The 17,941-nt window shown below is 42.6% G+C and overlaps 1 protein-coding gene across 2 annotated transcripts in view; it reads left to right on the top strand.

Moving 5' to 3' along the window:
• RNF145 (ring finger protein 145) overlaps positions 1–17,941 on the top strand; it is a 101,925-nt gene that overhangs the window by 31,008 nt on the left and 52,976 nt on the right. For both annotated transcript variants that reach the window (XM_084839271.1, XM_084839273.1), the window contains exon 3: positions 12,782–12,890. In XM_084839271.1, the coding sequence (XP_084695397.1) occupies positions 12,782–12,890 (109 nt within the window). The remainder of the gene's footprint in view (positions 1–12,781; positions 12,891–17,941) is intronic.

Genomic DNA, 17,941 nt, shown 5'->3' with positions numbered 1-17,941 from the left:
GAGGAATGAGAGAAGCTGCAGGGGAGTCATGTTCAGGGTCAGACATTGATGGAAGTCCACATCGTCAGGAAATAGAAGGTATAGAAGGGGGTGCCAAGGGCACCCCCTAAAATGGGGTAACCAGTGAATCCTTGGGGTGATGCGAAGCCTCAGAACAAGGGGTCATGACAGATATGAACTTCCAAACTAACTCATTATCTCTCAGCCTGACCTATCTCATAGGGTTGTTGTGAGTATAGAATTGGGGATGGGGCTGAGAACTATGTAGATTGCCCTGAGCAATTTGGAAGAAAGACAGGTTATTAATGTAAAATAAAAACAGCATGCAATAATGGTAAGTGCATATATAAAATGAAGGTTTAATTACAGATAGGGATCATTTTTGAAAAGTTACTAGAAGCATTGTTGTGCTATCAAAATAACTGTTTACAATATAGTTTAATGTAGCCTTGAAAATAAGCCCACAGAAATTATTAGCCTGCAAAAAATTACTAGCCTGCTTAAAACCATGGGGGATGGGAAGGCCTTCTCCTTAGAAATTTGTTAAGAAAAAAAAAATGCCTATCACCAAGCGGATTGGTGGTGGTGGAGCAAAGCATTCTGTTCTCCTTCTCCCAGACCGCTGGGTTTCCATGCATTTATAGAGAAAGAGACATTCCTTTTTCCATGGCTAGTGTGCAGGCTGGTGAGGGCAGGACGGAGGACTTCTCCATCTCCACCAGCCTGCTCGCCTACATGGAATTTCTTGGTCACCTATAGCCATCAGGTGAGGAATTACATACAGAGCTGTTACAATAGAGTTGGATCACAATCCTAAACACACACATGCAATTATTTTTATAAAATGCCATGAAGGTGCATAGTACTTCACAGGACAAGCAAAAAAGAAGGTCACACTAAGAAATGCGTATAAATACGTTGATATCTGAGAGATCCGGTGATGTTATATTTTCTGGATCGTTTATTCTTTTTGGCTGTTCTTTCCTTTTTATCTCATATAATGCCGATAAGTTACTTGCTGTGCACTGTGCCTTCCAAGTGTTGGTAAATCTGGCAGAACAGACACAATGCTTTGATTATTGCACATGACAGTGCTCATGTTTATGCATGATTACCCCTTCATTTGTGAAGGGAAATCACTTTAAACATCATCTTATTGCAATGTGAGAATCTTTTTCTCCTGCACCTGTGTGTGACAGAGCGAGAAAGAGAGTGAGAATGAGGGGTGGTGGGAGGGAGACTATTTTTGCAAATCCTTTAAATATGCAGAAAGGCATTCCAATAAACAGTGGATGAGTCAGTGAGGAACACCATTGCCCATGTTGTTTCAGATGAAATAAAGCAAAACATGCATGGCAACTCTTAAAACACACAACCAAATGTCTTACTTTTCAAAATATAGCACAGGGCATGGTGTTGCTAAGCAAGTGTATATGTTTGTACTCTTCTGCAGGATTTGGGAGCAAAGGTTCAGTTGAGAAGTTAGGCTGCCTCTTACATAAAGGCAGCCTTGGTTTCATGGAATATTTGACCACTGTTGAATAATACTTTACTTTACTTACAATAATAGGCAGTCATTTGACCATCATTTCCCCCACCCTCCCAAACCCACCACCACCACCACCACGTCATCATCATTATTGAAGTTGCATAGTATCACACTAGCTGCCCAGCCAAAGATAAATGGTTGAAAATAGAGTTTGGATATTAATGCTAGTGCAGAATTTTGAAGCTTACTATAGATCTCCCGCCACTTCAGAAAGACTCTGGTTGAGAAAACCTTCTGTTATAACTGAGTCCCCTACCCAACTTCCCGCAACAGTGCATCCAATTTCTGTTTCTTTTGCCAACCTCTTCTCCTCCCTTGCTTCCTTCTGGCTGCTGCAATATGCTGCCTTTCCCCCAGGCTAGAAGACATGCAGACTTTCACCTTGCATTAGCAGTATCGCCAAGCCCATTTGGCAGCCATTCACTTCTGTGGTAGAACGCTAAGGGAAATGCTTGGGGCCATTCCCTGACAGTGGTCAACATCAAAGTTCTAATACATTGTAGTGCGGCGCGCATGCACACGTACACTTTTCAGGGTCACACAAAGAGCCAGCAATCCTTGCTTCTATGGGAAATGCTCAAGGAACAGGGAATTGTAGACTTGATTAAACACTTCTAGCAGACCTCCATAATGTGTGTCATGCTCAGGCAGACGTTATGTTGAGTGACAGATCTCATTTTCAAATGTTCTATTTTCGAATGTGTCTATTTTTAACTGAACACATAATCTTATGACTCGGTCTGGTGTCTTTCTGATCACGCACATGGAGGAAAAAAAACTTTACTGTGGTGTGAGCAATCGCTATCTTCATTTCTTTGCAGAAAATCAGTTATTTAATACAATGAGAAGGCACCCAAGAGCTAAAGCATTCCTCCCGCGCTCAGAATTTGCTGTGCCATCTATTTCTGTTCCCTCTTCCATCCTTGCTGGTTGCTAAAATGCCTGCAGTGCTGTTTCAAGCACAGAAGGGAGGGCAGAACGGGGGATGTTGACTAAGGGGATCTCTCGCAATTAGTTAACACGATAGCAAGTCTGTCGCCCAGCTGCTTTAAATCCTCTTGTTAAGGAATTCTCACCCTAAAGTGGTAAGTGTTCCCAGAGATGTATTTTATACATCTAAGTGACATAGTAATAGCCACAACTGGGAAGTAATGGACATTACTTGAGAACTATCCCAAGGTTTATTAGTTGCTTTGAAAGAGTCGAAAGAGATTATTGAACTGCACAGCTTGAGTAGCGTATTAGCCTTGTGGCCAAAGTTGAGTGTTTGTAGAGTATGTTGGCTAAGACCTGTCTGCTCAAGCCATTAGAGTGATGCAACTAGTCTTCCAGCCCTGCATTTGTCAGCCAGAATATACCTTGCTTCCTGAAGTTGCACAGGCAAGGGGTATTGTAAGGCCAACTGTCTTTGAAGAATCCACAGTAACTTGAAGCAGCAGCCAAGCCTGCAATGGACTGTGTTTGCCTGGTTATCACTGCTAACTTAGGGAGGCCTTGGATGCTGAGAAGTGCCACTGAGAGAGGGCAAGTGACTTGTGTCCCCTCGTTTTGCACTTTAGTGTGATATGCCAAGTTGTATCTCTTTCCTATGAGAAAATTTCTCTAGTCCTCCTGTATCTGGTGACCCTGCAATACAAGTTTCCTCCTTCATATGTTACTGATGCAGGGAAAGGAGCTCGAAAACATGGCGTTTTTGTTTGTTTTTACAGAAATTAAAATGGTCAGTCTTAGTTGTTGGCAGGAAATGCCATATCATGATCACATTGAGCATTTTAGGGGGCTAACATGGTAGTGCAAATTGGGCAAAAAGGGGGCTTCTGTTGGAAGCCTGCAACATAATGCTCGGAGAACCCAGAGGTTTTTGTTTTTTTGATGGGTGCTAAGATATTGGCTGAAGCTCATAAGCAGGGGTATTGGACCTAAAAGCTCCTGCAGTGACCTTGGCTTTGCTGCTTTTGCCCATTACTTTCAACAATTTACGGTTTGCACTGTTTGGGCCACCTTTTATAGAAGCAACAGAGAGAGAGGTTTTTCTCCCCCCGCCCTGCCCCTTTCAGGGTGATGTCTTGCTTGCAGCTAAACACGTGAAGTGCTTTGATGTCCTTCTCACCCAGCAGTTGTGCCTACACTGAATGTGTACAAGGGGTGGAGAATTGATATCATGCCCACTGCCTCCACTCCCAATTTCCACTCATTCCGCCGAAGGTGCGAATACAAGTTGTACACATTTAGCCTCTCTGTGTGCAGTTAGGAATCTTGCAAAACTCAGGTACAGAACCCAGGTGCATACAGTAATGTGTACACAGGACCTTTGGCTGAACGCACCTTTCGAGGTCGGTGTGATTTGTTATGTTGCTTTATAATTATTCACCTTTAAAGCTATAAATTTTTCCAAGGTGGCTTACTAGTAAAATAAAAATACAATAATAAAATCACAGCAAGACAGTATCAGAATGTTAATGACTCATTAGGATCCTGACAGGGCAATTGTCAGTGGGCCCTGCAGCAGAGTGGTAGTGACATACAGCTGGCACAGGCACCTGGCATTATCTTCCCCTGCTTCTCTCTCTCCCCTGTTCCTTCCCACAGGGAAGTTAGTGGTAGTTGGCTATTTATAAGTTCTGGGGAGGGGGAGAACAGTCCAGCTGAAGCAGCCTCTGATATCACCCTCACGACTCATGCCAATGCTATGCTACCTTCTCCAGTACATGTTCTGTGGATGTGCAATGGTTGTGTGCTTAAATATATTATCGTCATGATGAAGTGAATGTTTTCTCTCTCTTTAAATCTGTGGCATCTGTTTCATTCTTGGGACTTGATTTCCAGTTGCCAAATGATGAGCATGCATGTGTAAACTTGCCCTGAGTAAGCCAGTGTGGTCTATAATTATTAGAATATGACTTAGAAGACACAGGTTCGTATTTCCACCCAGCCCTGAAGCTCACTGGGTGATGTTGAGCCATTCCACGCACCCTCAGCTGGACTGGCCTCACAGGGTTATGGTGAGGATACCATGGGCAAGGGGAGACCCATATACGCCACCCATAGCTCATAAGAACATAAGAAGAGCCCTGCTGCATCAGACCAGGGATCCATCTCGTCCAGCATTCTGTTTACACAGTGGCCAAACAGCTGTTGACCAGGAAACCACAAGCAGTACATAAGTGAAACAGCATCCTCCTGCCCATGTTCCCCAGCAAGTGGTGACATAGGCATACTGCCTCTGATACTGGAGATAGCACATGGCCATCAGGATTAGTAAAAATTGATAACCTTCTCCCCAGGAATTTAACCACCTTTTAAAGCCATCCAAGTTGGTGGCCATCACTACATCTTGTGGTAGCGAATTCCATAGTTTAGCTATGTGCTGCGTGAAGAAGTACTTCCTTTTATCTGCCCTGAATCTCCCACCGACCAGCTTTGTGGGATGTCCTTGGGTTCTAGTATTATGTGAGAGCTCCTTGGAGAAAGGGTGGGATAAAACTATAAGAACCAATAATTTCTGCAAATGAACAAGTTTGTTAGGGAGGGAGGAGAGAAGAGGGATGTAGCAAGGACTAGAGATTTGAAGGCCCGGGAAAAAGAACAGAAACATTTGGGAAAAAACACTTTTTCCGAGGACCATTTTTGGTTTTCTCTGAAAAATTGAACGGGTTTGGATTATGATTTTGTTTAGAATTTAAGACAAAGTATTTATATATCGCTACCCACCCTTTACTCCCACCAAAATGATTTATAAAAACTATGTAATAACAACACTTTTACAGAAAGACTAGAAATGTAAAATGTCTAGAAATAATGAAGCTATGGGGAAAATGTTTTTTTAATCCTCTCCGTAAGATTCCCAGCATAGTTATTACTTTCATTCTTATTAAAATTATTGATCTAAAGTATATTTTATTGATATACATTTATGCTCAGTTTCCCAGCATATGAGTAGAGTCACCATTGTGACAGTAAATGTGCATTCTTGACAGCTTGGGTTTTGTTCGATAGAGTCCTGTGTTTCTGATGGTGTAGCAGTGCAGCAGCTAGGGTGCTCACTGGGACACCTAGCTATGCTCACATAACACCTGTGTTAAAAGAACTGCACTGGCTGCCTATTAGCGACTGAGCCATGTACAAGGTTATGTTGTCATATAAAGTCCTAAACGACTTGGGATCAGACCGCCTTCCCTTACACATACCCAGGCAACCTTTAAGATCATCAGAGGAGGCCTTGCTTGTCATTCCAAAGCTATCGGAATGTCGCCATGAGGTACCCTGACAGCAGGCCTTCTCTGTAGGGGAGCCCTCCCTCTGGAAAAAAACCCTTTTGCATTTCGGGAGGCAGAAAACATGACATCTTTTAAACGCCTCCTGAAAAGGTACTTGTTCATCCAGGCTTTCCCTGGGCTGTAAGTGAATTAATCATGCCACTCCATTTTACTTCTTGAATTGTTTTTATTGTAATTGGAAATGTTTTAATGTGTTCATAATGTTGTGTTGTTAATATTGTATTTAAATGTATTTAATGTTTATTGTGAACCACTGAGGGTTTTGTTATATTCAGCAGTATATAAGTGTCACAGATAGATAGGTAAAGTTCTGTATTACCAGATGAAACTTGGTTTTGCTATTTCGTAAGATAAAGCTGGAAACAGACAAGTAGTTCTTTCACTTAGTGGCCTGTTTTGCACATAATGCTAACCCATGGTTTATTTAACACATGGTCTGTTGCCCTACGTAGGATTTGCCTGGCAGATGATCAAACAAACTACGGTAAGTTTTTCTCACTCCCTGGGTTGTTAGTTTCCTTCTTCCTTTGCCTGCTTCTTCCCTGCCTCTCTGTATCCCAATGCCTTTGTGGCACTGTAGTACTAGCATGTAGGGCAACTGGGTTTTTTGTGTTTTTTTTACCACTCTTGCCTGCTGCTTCTGTAGCCTGGTGAAACAACCCATGAACAACCCAGAGTTCTGAGATTGCATGTAACAACCCATGGTTTAAACAACTCAGAGTTCACAACACAGTGACTTGGTTTGCATGTAACAACACCCATGAGTTTAAAAATGGTTGGTTTGCTATGCACAAGGGGGTGCACTGCCTGCAGTGTGCCTGCCTCTTCCTCTTTACCCAAAGTGACACTTTACCAGTGTGACATGCAAACCCACGCCGCTGGGTTGTTTATGGGCTAAACAACCCAGTGGTCTGAGTTTGTACATCACACTGCACAACCTATGAAGGAGGCGATCGTGACTTGTGCAGTAAAGCATTCACTCATGCACAGCAACCCATTGGCTTTTAAACTGATGGGTTGTCATTGCATGTGAACAGCCTCAACAACAAACCATGGATTCTGTTTTTCGGTTGCTTGTGGTTAACCACCCATAGTTTGTTAGCGTGGCCGTGTTCACACATCATGACAACCCTGAATTCAAGAGCCCATACCATGGCTTAGTGTTATGTGAGAACCAGGCAGTATATGTATGTTTTAGTAAAAGGAAGTATCCTTTAAACTCCATAAAACATTATGGTTACCTAAACAGAAAAGATGTAAAATTAGTTAAACATTCTGTTTACTGAAGTTGCAACTCTTTAGAAAATCATTAGGTGTTAGACCATATCGTTCCTGACCAAAAAGTCTCATTCACATGTAATGCTCATTAAGTAAGTGGAAGGCCTTCGAAAAGGCCTTGGGAAAATTATAGTACTGAAGTGGTGGCTTTTTTTCTGTTTTAAGGAAAAGTCTTGATGATTCAAATGTCTTTCCATATTTCAGAGTTGAATTCATTTGCATTATGGTTGCTGATCTTTTTGACTGAAAGTAAAGTTATGCTGACCACCTCGTTTATTATTATTATAAATGAAGACATTCATTTGATTGGCAAGTGAATAGATCACTTCTGCTGCTTTTACTCAGAATAAGCAAGTGTTATGAGACTCAGTGAAGTATTGATTCCTTGGTTGCTTTCTTTGGTAAAGCAGTCTTAAGGGCACAACATCAGCTGCCTTCTCAGTGAGGTTACTGTTGTCTGACAAGGAAGATTGGAGTAGTAATGAAGGACTATTTCAAGGTGATCAATACTTAAAAAAAGCCGATCACTTCCAAAATTATTTTGTTTGGTTTTGTTGGACCAAACTACAAGGGAGATCTGTGACTGGATCACCTGATGACAAGGAAGAGGATTTATTTTTGTCTTTTAAAGCTTTTATAAGCAGCAATGCTGGGGGAGGGGATTCCCATGCCATTTCCCCAATTTAAACATCCCCCCGCAAGTTGGTATTATCCCCACTGTAAGGAAGAGAGGACACAGATGCCCATATTGTGCCTTGTTGTTGTTCAGTCGTGTCCAACTCTTTGTGACCCCATGGACCATAGCACGCCAGGCCTTCCTGTCCTGTGCTCTCTCCCGGAGCGTGCTCAAGTCCATATTCATTGCATCAGTGATGCTATCTAGCCGTGCCTGCCCCCCCCCCCCAAAAAAACAAGAAGTTATAATCTTGCCTGTCACTTGTGGTTTGTTGCTTTAGATTCTAAAGAAACAAACTACAAGTAATGAGTAAGATCATATCTAAAGTTTAGGTAATCCAGATGTTACAGTATAGATGGTATTAACCTTCATAGAATAGTAGGGTTGGAAGGGGCCAATAAGACCATCAAGTCCAACTCCCTGCTCAATGCAAGAATCCAAGTCAGAGCATCCCTGACAGATGGCTGTCCAGCTTCATCTTGATTGCCTCCTGTGTGGGAGAGCCCACCACCTCCTTAGGTAACTGGTTCAGTTGTCGTGATGTTAGCCATGGTTAGGGCTATTCTGATGTCTCTCTTAAGCAAGATTTGAAAGCAAGGTTAAGAAGAAACTGTTATCCATGGTTAATTTTGGCACCACAGTAATTCTTAACTACGGTCAAGGGAGAAATGGATGCCTGGGGAGACACTAAGGGAGAAGAGAATGCATAATCAGCAGCCTGCTCCTGAAACCTCAGAGTTCTGTAATATTAAACAGATGTGAATGCTGAGATTTGTGTGGAGTTACATACTACAGGGTGGTGATGGAGTAAATTGTAAGCAGGGCTAGAACACATGAACTAAAGAATTTATTGAGAGAGAGAGAGAGAGAGAGAGAGAGAGAGAGAGAGAGATTGACTTAGGCTTTTGTTCTTGGAAAATCCTTTAGGTAAAGGTTAGATTAACTTTAATATTGGGTTCTTAAATTATTGGCATGGAACTTCTGATCACTGTTCTCCATTCTCTAGTAAAACATAAATAAAATAACCTGCTGAGCACCTTACGATTTGCAGAGGATCACTCCTTCCTGCAATCATGTATGCATGAGGGTATTTAGCACGGTCGTTGCAATCGTCCTTCCTACTGCCACGTTTCTGGCAAGCTTGATATATTATTTTAGTATTTCTGGTGGGAATGGAGGCCACTTTCACAAAAACAGAGTGTAGGCAGGCCTCCACCACCACCACCATAGGTTACTTGCAGAAGTCACTTTGCAGTGAGAAAACAGTCATATTAATTATCCTTTTGTGATTAATCCTTAGGGATTATCTTCTTGCATTCCTCTCTTTGGAGAGAGAGAGAGAAAAAGAGAGATGTTCAGGTTAAAAGGAATGTGAAAAGGAAGGATAGGATTTTAAGGCCTTTGATATTTTTGGCCTAATGGCTGACATAGTTATGAAGAAATCGTTTTCTTCATTTATTGATTTCCGTCAATAGTTGAAAAACCATTGCAGTAGCCATATTGGCAGTGTGAAACTGAGAGTAGGCAAGGAGGCAAACTACAAACTTTTCCACTCAGAAGTTGGCTCATTTTCTAGAATTGAGGTTAATCTCCTGTGTAGATATCACTTGTTATACTGGTATGAAACTGTTGTCTTTAATGGACTAAGGGAGACCCTAATTCTGCTTTGTAACGATTTCCAGAGGGGAAGCCATATTAGTCTGGCTAGAAACAGCAAAGCATCTTGTTGCACCTTAAAGACTTAACAAATGTATGATGGCAGAAGCTTTTGTGGTCCAGAGTCCACTTCATCAGATGCATGAAGTATAATACTAAATTGGCAGGCATATGTACCCACATACCAACTGTAGATGTATGTATGCCTGTCAATTTAAGACTACAATTTATGCATCTGATGAAGTAGATATCCTGATACTCCATGATATCCTGATGAGCAAACTAGCTCAAAGTGGGCTAGATGAAACAACTATCTGGTAGATCCACAGTTGGCTACAGAATCGGACTCAAAGAGTGCTTATCAATGGGACCTTCTCAAACTGGGGAGAGGTAACGAGTGGGGTACCGCAGGGCTCAGTCCTGGGCCCAGTGCTCTTCAACATTTTTATTAATGACTTGGAGGAGGAGGCGCAGGGAATGCTGATCAGATTTGCAGATGACACAAAATTGGGCGGGATAGCTGATACCCTGGAAGACAGAAACAAAATTCATAGTGATCTTGATAGGCTGGAACACTGGGCAGAAAAGAACAGAATAACATTTAATAGGGATAAATGCCAAGTTCTGCACCTAGGAAAAAGAAACCAAGTGCACAGTTACAAGATGTGGGATACTTGGCTCAACAGTACTGCAAGCAAGAAAGATCTTGGAATTGTTGTCGATCACAAGCTGAATATGAGCCAACAATGTGATGTGGCTGCAAAAAAGGCCAATGCTCTTTTGGGCTGCATTAATAGAAGCATAGCTTCCAAATCCCGAGAAGTACTAGTTCCCCTCTAGTCAGCACTGGTTAGGCCTCATCTGGAGTACTGTGTCCAGTTCTGGGCACCACATTTTAAAAAGGATGCAGACAAACTGGAGAGGGTTCAGAGGAGGGCAACAAAGATGACCAGGGGACTGGAAACCAAGCCCTATGAAGAGAAACTGAAAGAAGTGGGCGTGTTTAGGCTGGAGAAGAGAAGACTGAGGGGAGAGATGATAGCACTCTTCAAGTACTTGAAAGGTTGTCACAGAGAGGAAGGCCAGAATCTCTTCTTGATCATGCCAGAGTGCAGGACACAGAATAATGGGCTCAAGTGACAGGAAGCCAGATTCCAGTTGAACATCAGGAGAAACTTCCTGACTGTTAGTGCAATACAACAATGGAACCAGTTACCTAGGGAGGTAGTGGCTCTCCCACACTGGAGGTGTTCAAGACGAGGCTGGACAGCCATCTGTCAGGGATGCTTTGACTTGGATTCCTGCATTGAGCAGGGGATTGGACTCGATGGTCTTATAGACCCCATCCACCCCTACTATTCTGTGATTCTGTGCTTCTATGAAGTAGACTGGTCGATGAAAGCCTATGCCATAATACATTTTGTTAACTATCTAAGGTGCTCCAAAACACTTTGTTGTAATTCTGCTTTCTCTATCATTTTCTAAATGTTCAGTTTAAAGCCCAGTGAGCTTTTAACCTATTTTAACTTGATTTGACAAATGAACAGATGTAGGCTGCGCTCTTTGAAAGGGGTGGTGTTTAATTTTAATGTGCATCTACGGAAACAACAGCAAAACCTCAAGCATGTGCGTTTTTCTCTTTACTTCCCTGTTTTACAAATGTATACACAAAGTTATCATGAGATCCACAGCTAGTGACTGGGTTCGGGCGACATGATAACCCATGATGGGTTAAATAAGCCACGATGGCTTATTTAACCCATCGTTGGTTATCGTGTCGTCTGTTGAGCATTTTTTAATCCACGATAGCTTACTTGGCTGAAACAAGCCACTCTGATAGTCTGCAGTAAGGGTTATTTAACCCACCATGGATTATTGTGTCGTCTGGCACTCCACCATAGTTAAAGGGCATTGGCCAATGAGCCACTTGGCAAGAGCGGCAGAACCCCCTGCCGCTCTTCTCCAGCAGGGCCGCCATTGCCCTTTGCAATCACTCCCAAGCTGCTGCCATGCCCCCTTTCCCTCCAGTCTGGATTGGGGGCGGATCCCTTTAAAAAAATATAACCAGCTTTGCGCAAAATGGGGCTTGGGTAAATAAAGAAAAATCCAGAAATGGGGGGGCAAAATCTACCCCCCCGCCAAGGACTATGGGGGCAACACAGTCCTTGGTGGGGGGTTGAATTTCACCCTGCCCCACCCCCCAATTTTCACCAGGAGGACTTTGAAAATCGAATGTAAGTGAATGAAGCAGGGAGCTCCGCTGACTTGCGTTAGATATTCAAAGTATATTTTATTCTCCCAGGCATTTTAGCATTTTAGCTTTCTGAACTTTTAGCTTTGCTGTTTTAAATCTGTATTTTAAACTCGTGCACTGCTGCTAGGTTTTATTGTGGTTGCATTGTTATATTGTGGTTTTAATGTTCTATATATTTTAAATTGTTTTATTGTGTGCTGTTTGGTTTTAATTTTTGTGAACCGCCCAGAGATCTTCGGCTATTGGGCGGTATAGAAATGAAATGAAATAAATAAATAATTAAGTGCCCCTTGCAAAAATCAGCAGTGGTGGGGAGGGAATCCCACCCCCTGGTGTGGGTCCTGGTGCCTTTTAGAATGCAAGCCGTGCTAGGGATCTTTCAGCAGGCAGTGGGGGAATGCCTTTTGGGGAGAGAAGGTGGTGTGTGGCTGTGGGGGAGAGTATGCCTCAGTTGTAGGGGACCTTTTGGGTGTCCCCCAAGCGCACTCCACGGCCCCCTGCTTTCAATATTTTTTTAATGTCTTTGTTCCATTCTTGCACAAGAATGGAAGAAAGACATTTTAAAAATTGCTGCACCCCATTTCTTCTGAGGAAGTGAGGGTGCCAGGCACGGGGAGTGGTGGGAGGCGCTTTCCCAGCTCCCTGTAGGGATCCCTCTCTTCGCCTTTCTTTTGAGAGCTGTCATTTTGGATCAAGGTAGAGACAAGTCGGGTCTGCCGCCAGGTCCTCTGGGATGTGGGCTGGAGGACTGAGGGAGAGGGAGGGGCAAAGGGAGGAAAATAAGCTACACATAGTAGCTTATTTGCCTGATGGTGTGACGGGCACAGAGGCTACTGTGAGTAGCTTATAAGCCACCAGGGCTTAAAGTGACGCCCAAATGTGGCCATTGTTTTGTGAATGGCTGGCTAGTGGGCTTTATTACCTGTATGACATTAGTTTTTCTTCATCTCTTATGCAACGTTCTAGGCAAGGGGGCATCTTCTTAATTATAGGAAATGATGACTTTCAATTCATGATTTTAAAATGAATGAAAAGCATTGTTTAAAAGTTTGTGCGTACTTAATTTTGAATTATCTCAATCTCTTCTCCAGGTTATATCTTAAGTGTTGTTCTCCTAACCTTGCCCAGACAACACCTGGTTCAACTCTACTTATATTTTCTAACTGCACTGTTGCTGTATGCTGGTCATCAAATCTCCAGGTAAGAATAGCAAGAATTGATTTTTCCCCTAATGGGCTTTGGTTTTCAAATAGCTTCATGAACATCCATTAACGAGTTTATTTGTTAAATACATTTATGTTATATATCCTCTAAGGAGAACATGGTGGTGTACCTGGTTCTCTCCCTGTCCTTCCCCCATCATTTTATTGTTATAATAATCTTGTGAGGTAGGTTCGGGTGAGAGGGAGCGACAGGCCCAAAGTTACTCAATGGGTGTCATGATCTGAGTGGGAATTTGAACTTGGGTCTCCTCTGTCCTAGTCCAACGCTCACCATACTGGCCTTTGCCCTGTTAACTTGTAAAAATTTATTTAGGTAGAAATGAAAAAAGATTGGTAATGTCTTGGAATGCCTTTTAGTTCGATATAAGAAGAACATTGAAGGCTGGGGTCTCCAATACGGTGTCGGTGAGCAATGATGTGCCTACAGACACCTCTTTCGGTGCCTGCCATGTTCCCTGGCCCTCCTGATTTTTATTTTATTTCTTAAGATTAGTAAGTATTCTTTTAAAACTGGGGTGCTGGCATGTTGCGAAGCAAAGTGCTGCCCTCAAACACCATCTTTATTTGGGTTCAAAAGAGTGGTATTGTGTAAGACTTCACCTCTGCCTTGTACTTAGGTTCTTGGGCAACTTACTTTTCTTTTAGTCTCACCAGTTAACCTTCTGGGAAATGAGTGTTTTGTGCCTGGCCATGCCTTCTTTTATGAATGGGAAAGCCTCCCACACCACATGGCAACCATATGTGCCCACCAACCCCAAGTTGGAGCCCCCTGATCTAAGGGGATGGCCAGGGAGCAACCCTGAGACTTGAAATACAATCCTCTGTTGTGTTGTAATGTGTCTTTTTTCATGCCTAGACTTATAAGGAGTCACTTTCTGTTCCAAAGACATTCCTTTTATGTTAGCATATTCACAGCCCCGGCCCGAGGTATCTTGCCACCTGAGGCGAGAACATGCGCTGCCATCAGGCCTGCTCACCACCTTCTCTTCTGCCACCTTTTCCTGGTTGTGGGGCTCAGCTGAACTCTTGCAAGAGCTTGCCCAAGCTCTCATGGGGCCCAGCCAAGCTCTCACAAGACCCACAGCTCCTGCAAGGGGAAGTGGGGGTCACATGATGCGGTGCATGGCAGGAAGGTGTGGCAGCTGCTACTCCAGAGAGCCCCGCCAGCTGCTGTCTTGCAGCAGCAAATGCCGCTGCGGGAGAACAGCTGGTGGGCTCTCCAAGCACCCGCTGGAGGTGGTAGGGCAGTGGCGGCAGACTGCCCTGGCGGGGGTGTGGGGCAGTGGTGCAATTCACCACTTCTGCTCTGCAGCCTGATGCAGGCACATCAGTCTGCATAATGGTAGGGCCAGCCCTGCTTGTTTGTATGCGGTAAGCACATGATTCGAAGCTATCCTTAGCTGTTGTTGAACCACTGGACATTGCTTTTTACAGTACTTTAGGCAAAGCATGAGTCACCTTTTCAGCTTGCTGATGGTTTGCTAGTGGACAAAATGTGTGAAAGGGAGCCAGGAAAGTGTCCAGTACACAAAGTGTAATCATGGTGGAAGTTATTGTTGATATTTATTACTCTGCTGTTAGGATAAGGCTTGTATAGACTTTGAAATAAAATGAAATAAAAAGGTAAGACATTAGCTAGCAAAGCGTGGAGAATCAAGTAAGACTCCCAAATTTCTGCATATATTTAACTTTCAGGGAGAAAACCAACTCTTTAGCTCAGATGTCATTTTGAAGCAGAAGAACCATCTTGGAGATTTTGTATGGGAAATGCATGGAATGTGAAATCAGAGCCAATTCTTTCCAGGGTTCTCTGGTGGACAGATAGGTATAGTAAAATGATGTTCAGAAAGTAGTATATTGGCTTCCAAAACCAATAGAATACATCTTCCAGCAAATGCTTTGGACTTGGAAAAAGAAGAGCAAATGAATAGCTTAGAGATGTGTAAACAAGGCAGTTGTGATAATTGTATTGTTCAGGTATGCGAGTCAGGATTTTAAAATAAATATTCCCAGATTAAGTTGAGTAATTTTGTGGGTTGTTTTGTTTTGTATAAAAAACCTGTCTCTCAACATAGGCTCCGGTTCTCCTATTGAATTACAAGCCCATTTCTTCCTTCTTCACTCCAAACCCCTTGGCTATGTGGTCTGTATTCAGTGGCTGCATTTGGATGTAATGATAAACCATGATTTATTGCCACATAAATGAGCCTCAGGCTTGTTGGCTGTCCCCCCTCCCCCCCGGTTCTCTTCTCTAGCATGGCTGCAAGGAGGAGAACAGAAGCTCTCATGTTAGACTAACTGTGGTTTATTATTTCATCTGAATCCAGGCAAACTGTGCTTAGTCTTAACTGTAGTTTACTTAAATAAGCCAACTTCAAACCTTAGTTTATGAAGCTGGTGTGTTTCCACTAATCATACAAGATTAATTACAATTTAGAGTTTAGACTTAAAGCTGAACTGTGATTAATTGAAAAAGAAAGCAAAATGAAACAACCCAAAGTCTCTGGGTTCGCACTTCATGCTATTGGTGGTTAATTTTGCAAAGTGGAAGTGGCTAATATGCAGCACGCAGCCCAGCAAATCAGGGGTTAATTGATTAACCCATCATTTGCTGCCGTTACGTGCAAACCTGGTCACTGAGGCTGGCTCATACAATGATTGCCTCCACATCCAGCCCATGTCTCTTTTGTATGTCAAGAGAAATCCATCTTGATCTTGCCAGTTTGTTATAGCATGCCCTGTTCTCACAAAGCCTTTCCTGCCAAGGTTTCCAGTGAGCTCATATTGACCGAGCCAAAAGTCTCATCTGCTATCTTTATCAATCATGTAGTCTTTAGCTTTTCCTACCTTTTCTGTCTTTGCTGCAGTCACAACCTAGTTGCTGTGGAAGTCCAGCTAATTCGCTGGCTTTTTTTGATGTCTTTTAATCTTGTATTTTCTACTTCCTGTCCAGGTACTGCAGTATCTGTCCATAGCTCCTTTATTCATTCTATATTTTCTAGATATTGTTCTATGCAAATTGGGTCATAGGTCTGTTTTTCTATCCCTGAGCCATTAATTTTCCAAATGTGTCTGATATTACCCTCTTGGATCACAAACCTGTTGTGGGCAGAAAGAGTTTCTCATCTTTCTAACCAAGTGTTTTCTCCTTCTTTACCTCTAGTTATATTGTCTTTTCCTCACATTTTTGAGGTTATTCTTCACTCTATTTCCCCCCTGATCCATCTCTGTCTATACACATGTATATACATGCATGTATACATACACACACACCTCACTTTCTTTTCTTTCTTCATTGTGCAGTGGCCCTTTCTTATTTTCACTATTACAGCTTTGTCTCTGCTTCCCTTCCCTCTTGTCATTGTGTTTTGTCTGTTCATTCTGGAAAAAACTTTCAGTAAACTGTTTCAGGGGAGTCTCAATATTTTCGACTCCAATTCTGTTATTTCTCCAGTTTTTCCACCTTGTTCCCTTTCATGTTACTTCTCTTGCATCCATGCCATCTTTTCTCATGTCCCCATCAAGCTAGCTCCTTCCCTTTCCATCCATCATTTTCTCAAAGCTTTAAAAAAAAAAAAAATCTGTGAAATGTTCCATGCTTGGGCGTCTTCTCCAAATTTTAAAATCTGCTGAAATTCAGGCAGAGATATATGTTCAGTGAGTGGCCGTGCCCACTCACAAGAGGTACCTCTGCCCAGCTTTCAGCAGTTCTTCCCTTCCTCTTCATCCCACACTATTCAGGAGGGCATCAGAGACAGGAGAGGTTGGAAAGTCACCTTCTCCCAACGCCCTTCTGCTGGTGCTACTCAGGATCCAGGCCTGCATATTTCCATGAGGCACTAAAATGAAGTACCTGCACTTTGTATTGCTTTTCCTGACTTTTATATTTTCTTTTTGCAGGGATGCCCCCCACCCCACCCTGTGTGTGTGTGTGTGTGTGTGTGTGTACTAGTTGCCCTGATAAAGGCCCCTTCTGGGGAGCTTTGCTTCCCTTTCACGCACTGCCCAGAGTATCTACACAATCCACGTAGTCACAAACCAGAAATCTGAATGGTCAGGCTCTAGGTCTGTGCAAGAGCAGGGGCATTCTTGGCTGTCAGTAATTGAAAAGGCATTCATCATTTTGAAGCTAATGGATTCCTGCATAAGCAATTGTATACAGCTGCAAAGTCCAGTATCAGAGGCAGTATGCCTGTGCACACCAGTTTCTGGGGAGCATGGGCAGGAGGGTGGTGTTGCACTCTTGTCTTGCTTGTGGGTTCCTGGTTGACAGTTGGTTGGCTACTGTGCGAACAGAATGCTGGACTAGATGGACCCTTGGTCTGATCCAGCAGGGCTCTTCTCACATTCTTATGCCACTGTGTGAACAGAATGCTGGACTAGATGGACCCTTGGTCTGATCCAGCAGGGCTCTTCTCACATTCTTATGCCACTGTGTGAACAGAATGCTGGACTAGATGGACCCTTGGTCTGTTCCAGCAGGGCTCTTCTTATGTTCTTATATCATGTATAGCATGTAATTGAAAGTCTCCAAAGCAATCAACTAAAGAGCAGCGGGCTGATAAAATTTGGGATACTATGAGTATGTATAAACATGCAAGTGCAGCGAGCTAGAAATCCTAACTCAAAGAATGATATCATGGCACCATGGTTTCCATTTGTTTCCTGTGTTGAAGCTCTTCAAACTTTTGATAAAATTCCAACCAAGTACAGCTGTCAGTATTTTTTTCTGATTAATACATTGTTGTTGTTCAGTTGTTGTGACATACACTCACATGCAGTATTTTAATCACTCCTTTCATATGTTGTATAACTTGTATTTTTACTTCCATTAGGTATTGAGCTTCTGCTTAGGCCCATTTACTATTGATGTTCCATAAGCATATCATTTATAGGCTAAGATTTATAATTAGTGAATTACTTTGTTTCTTTAGTGATTTTGATTCATTACTGTGTACATTCTTCTTTTTGTTGCCTTTATTTTGTTAACTTTATTTTGATATAAAATAAAGTTTCATGATAAAAAGA

Source organism: Heloderma suspectum, chromosome 2 (assembly GCF_057233095.1).
Source record: "Heloderma suspectum isolate Gila_16-S chromosome 2, 16-S_ref, whole genome shotgun sequence".
NCBI classification, from domain to species: Eukaryota; Metazoa; Chordata; class Lepidosauria; order Squamata; family Helodermatidae; genus Heloderma; species Heloderma suspectum.
The sequence above is the reverse complement of the archived record's forward strand: the minus strand, read 5'-3'. Positions and strand labels throughout refer to the sequence as shown.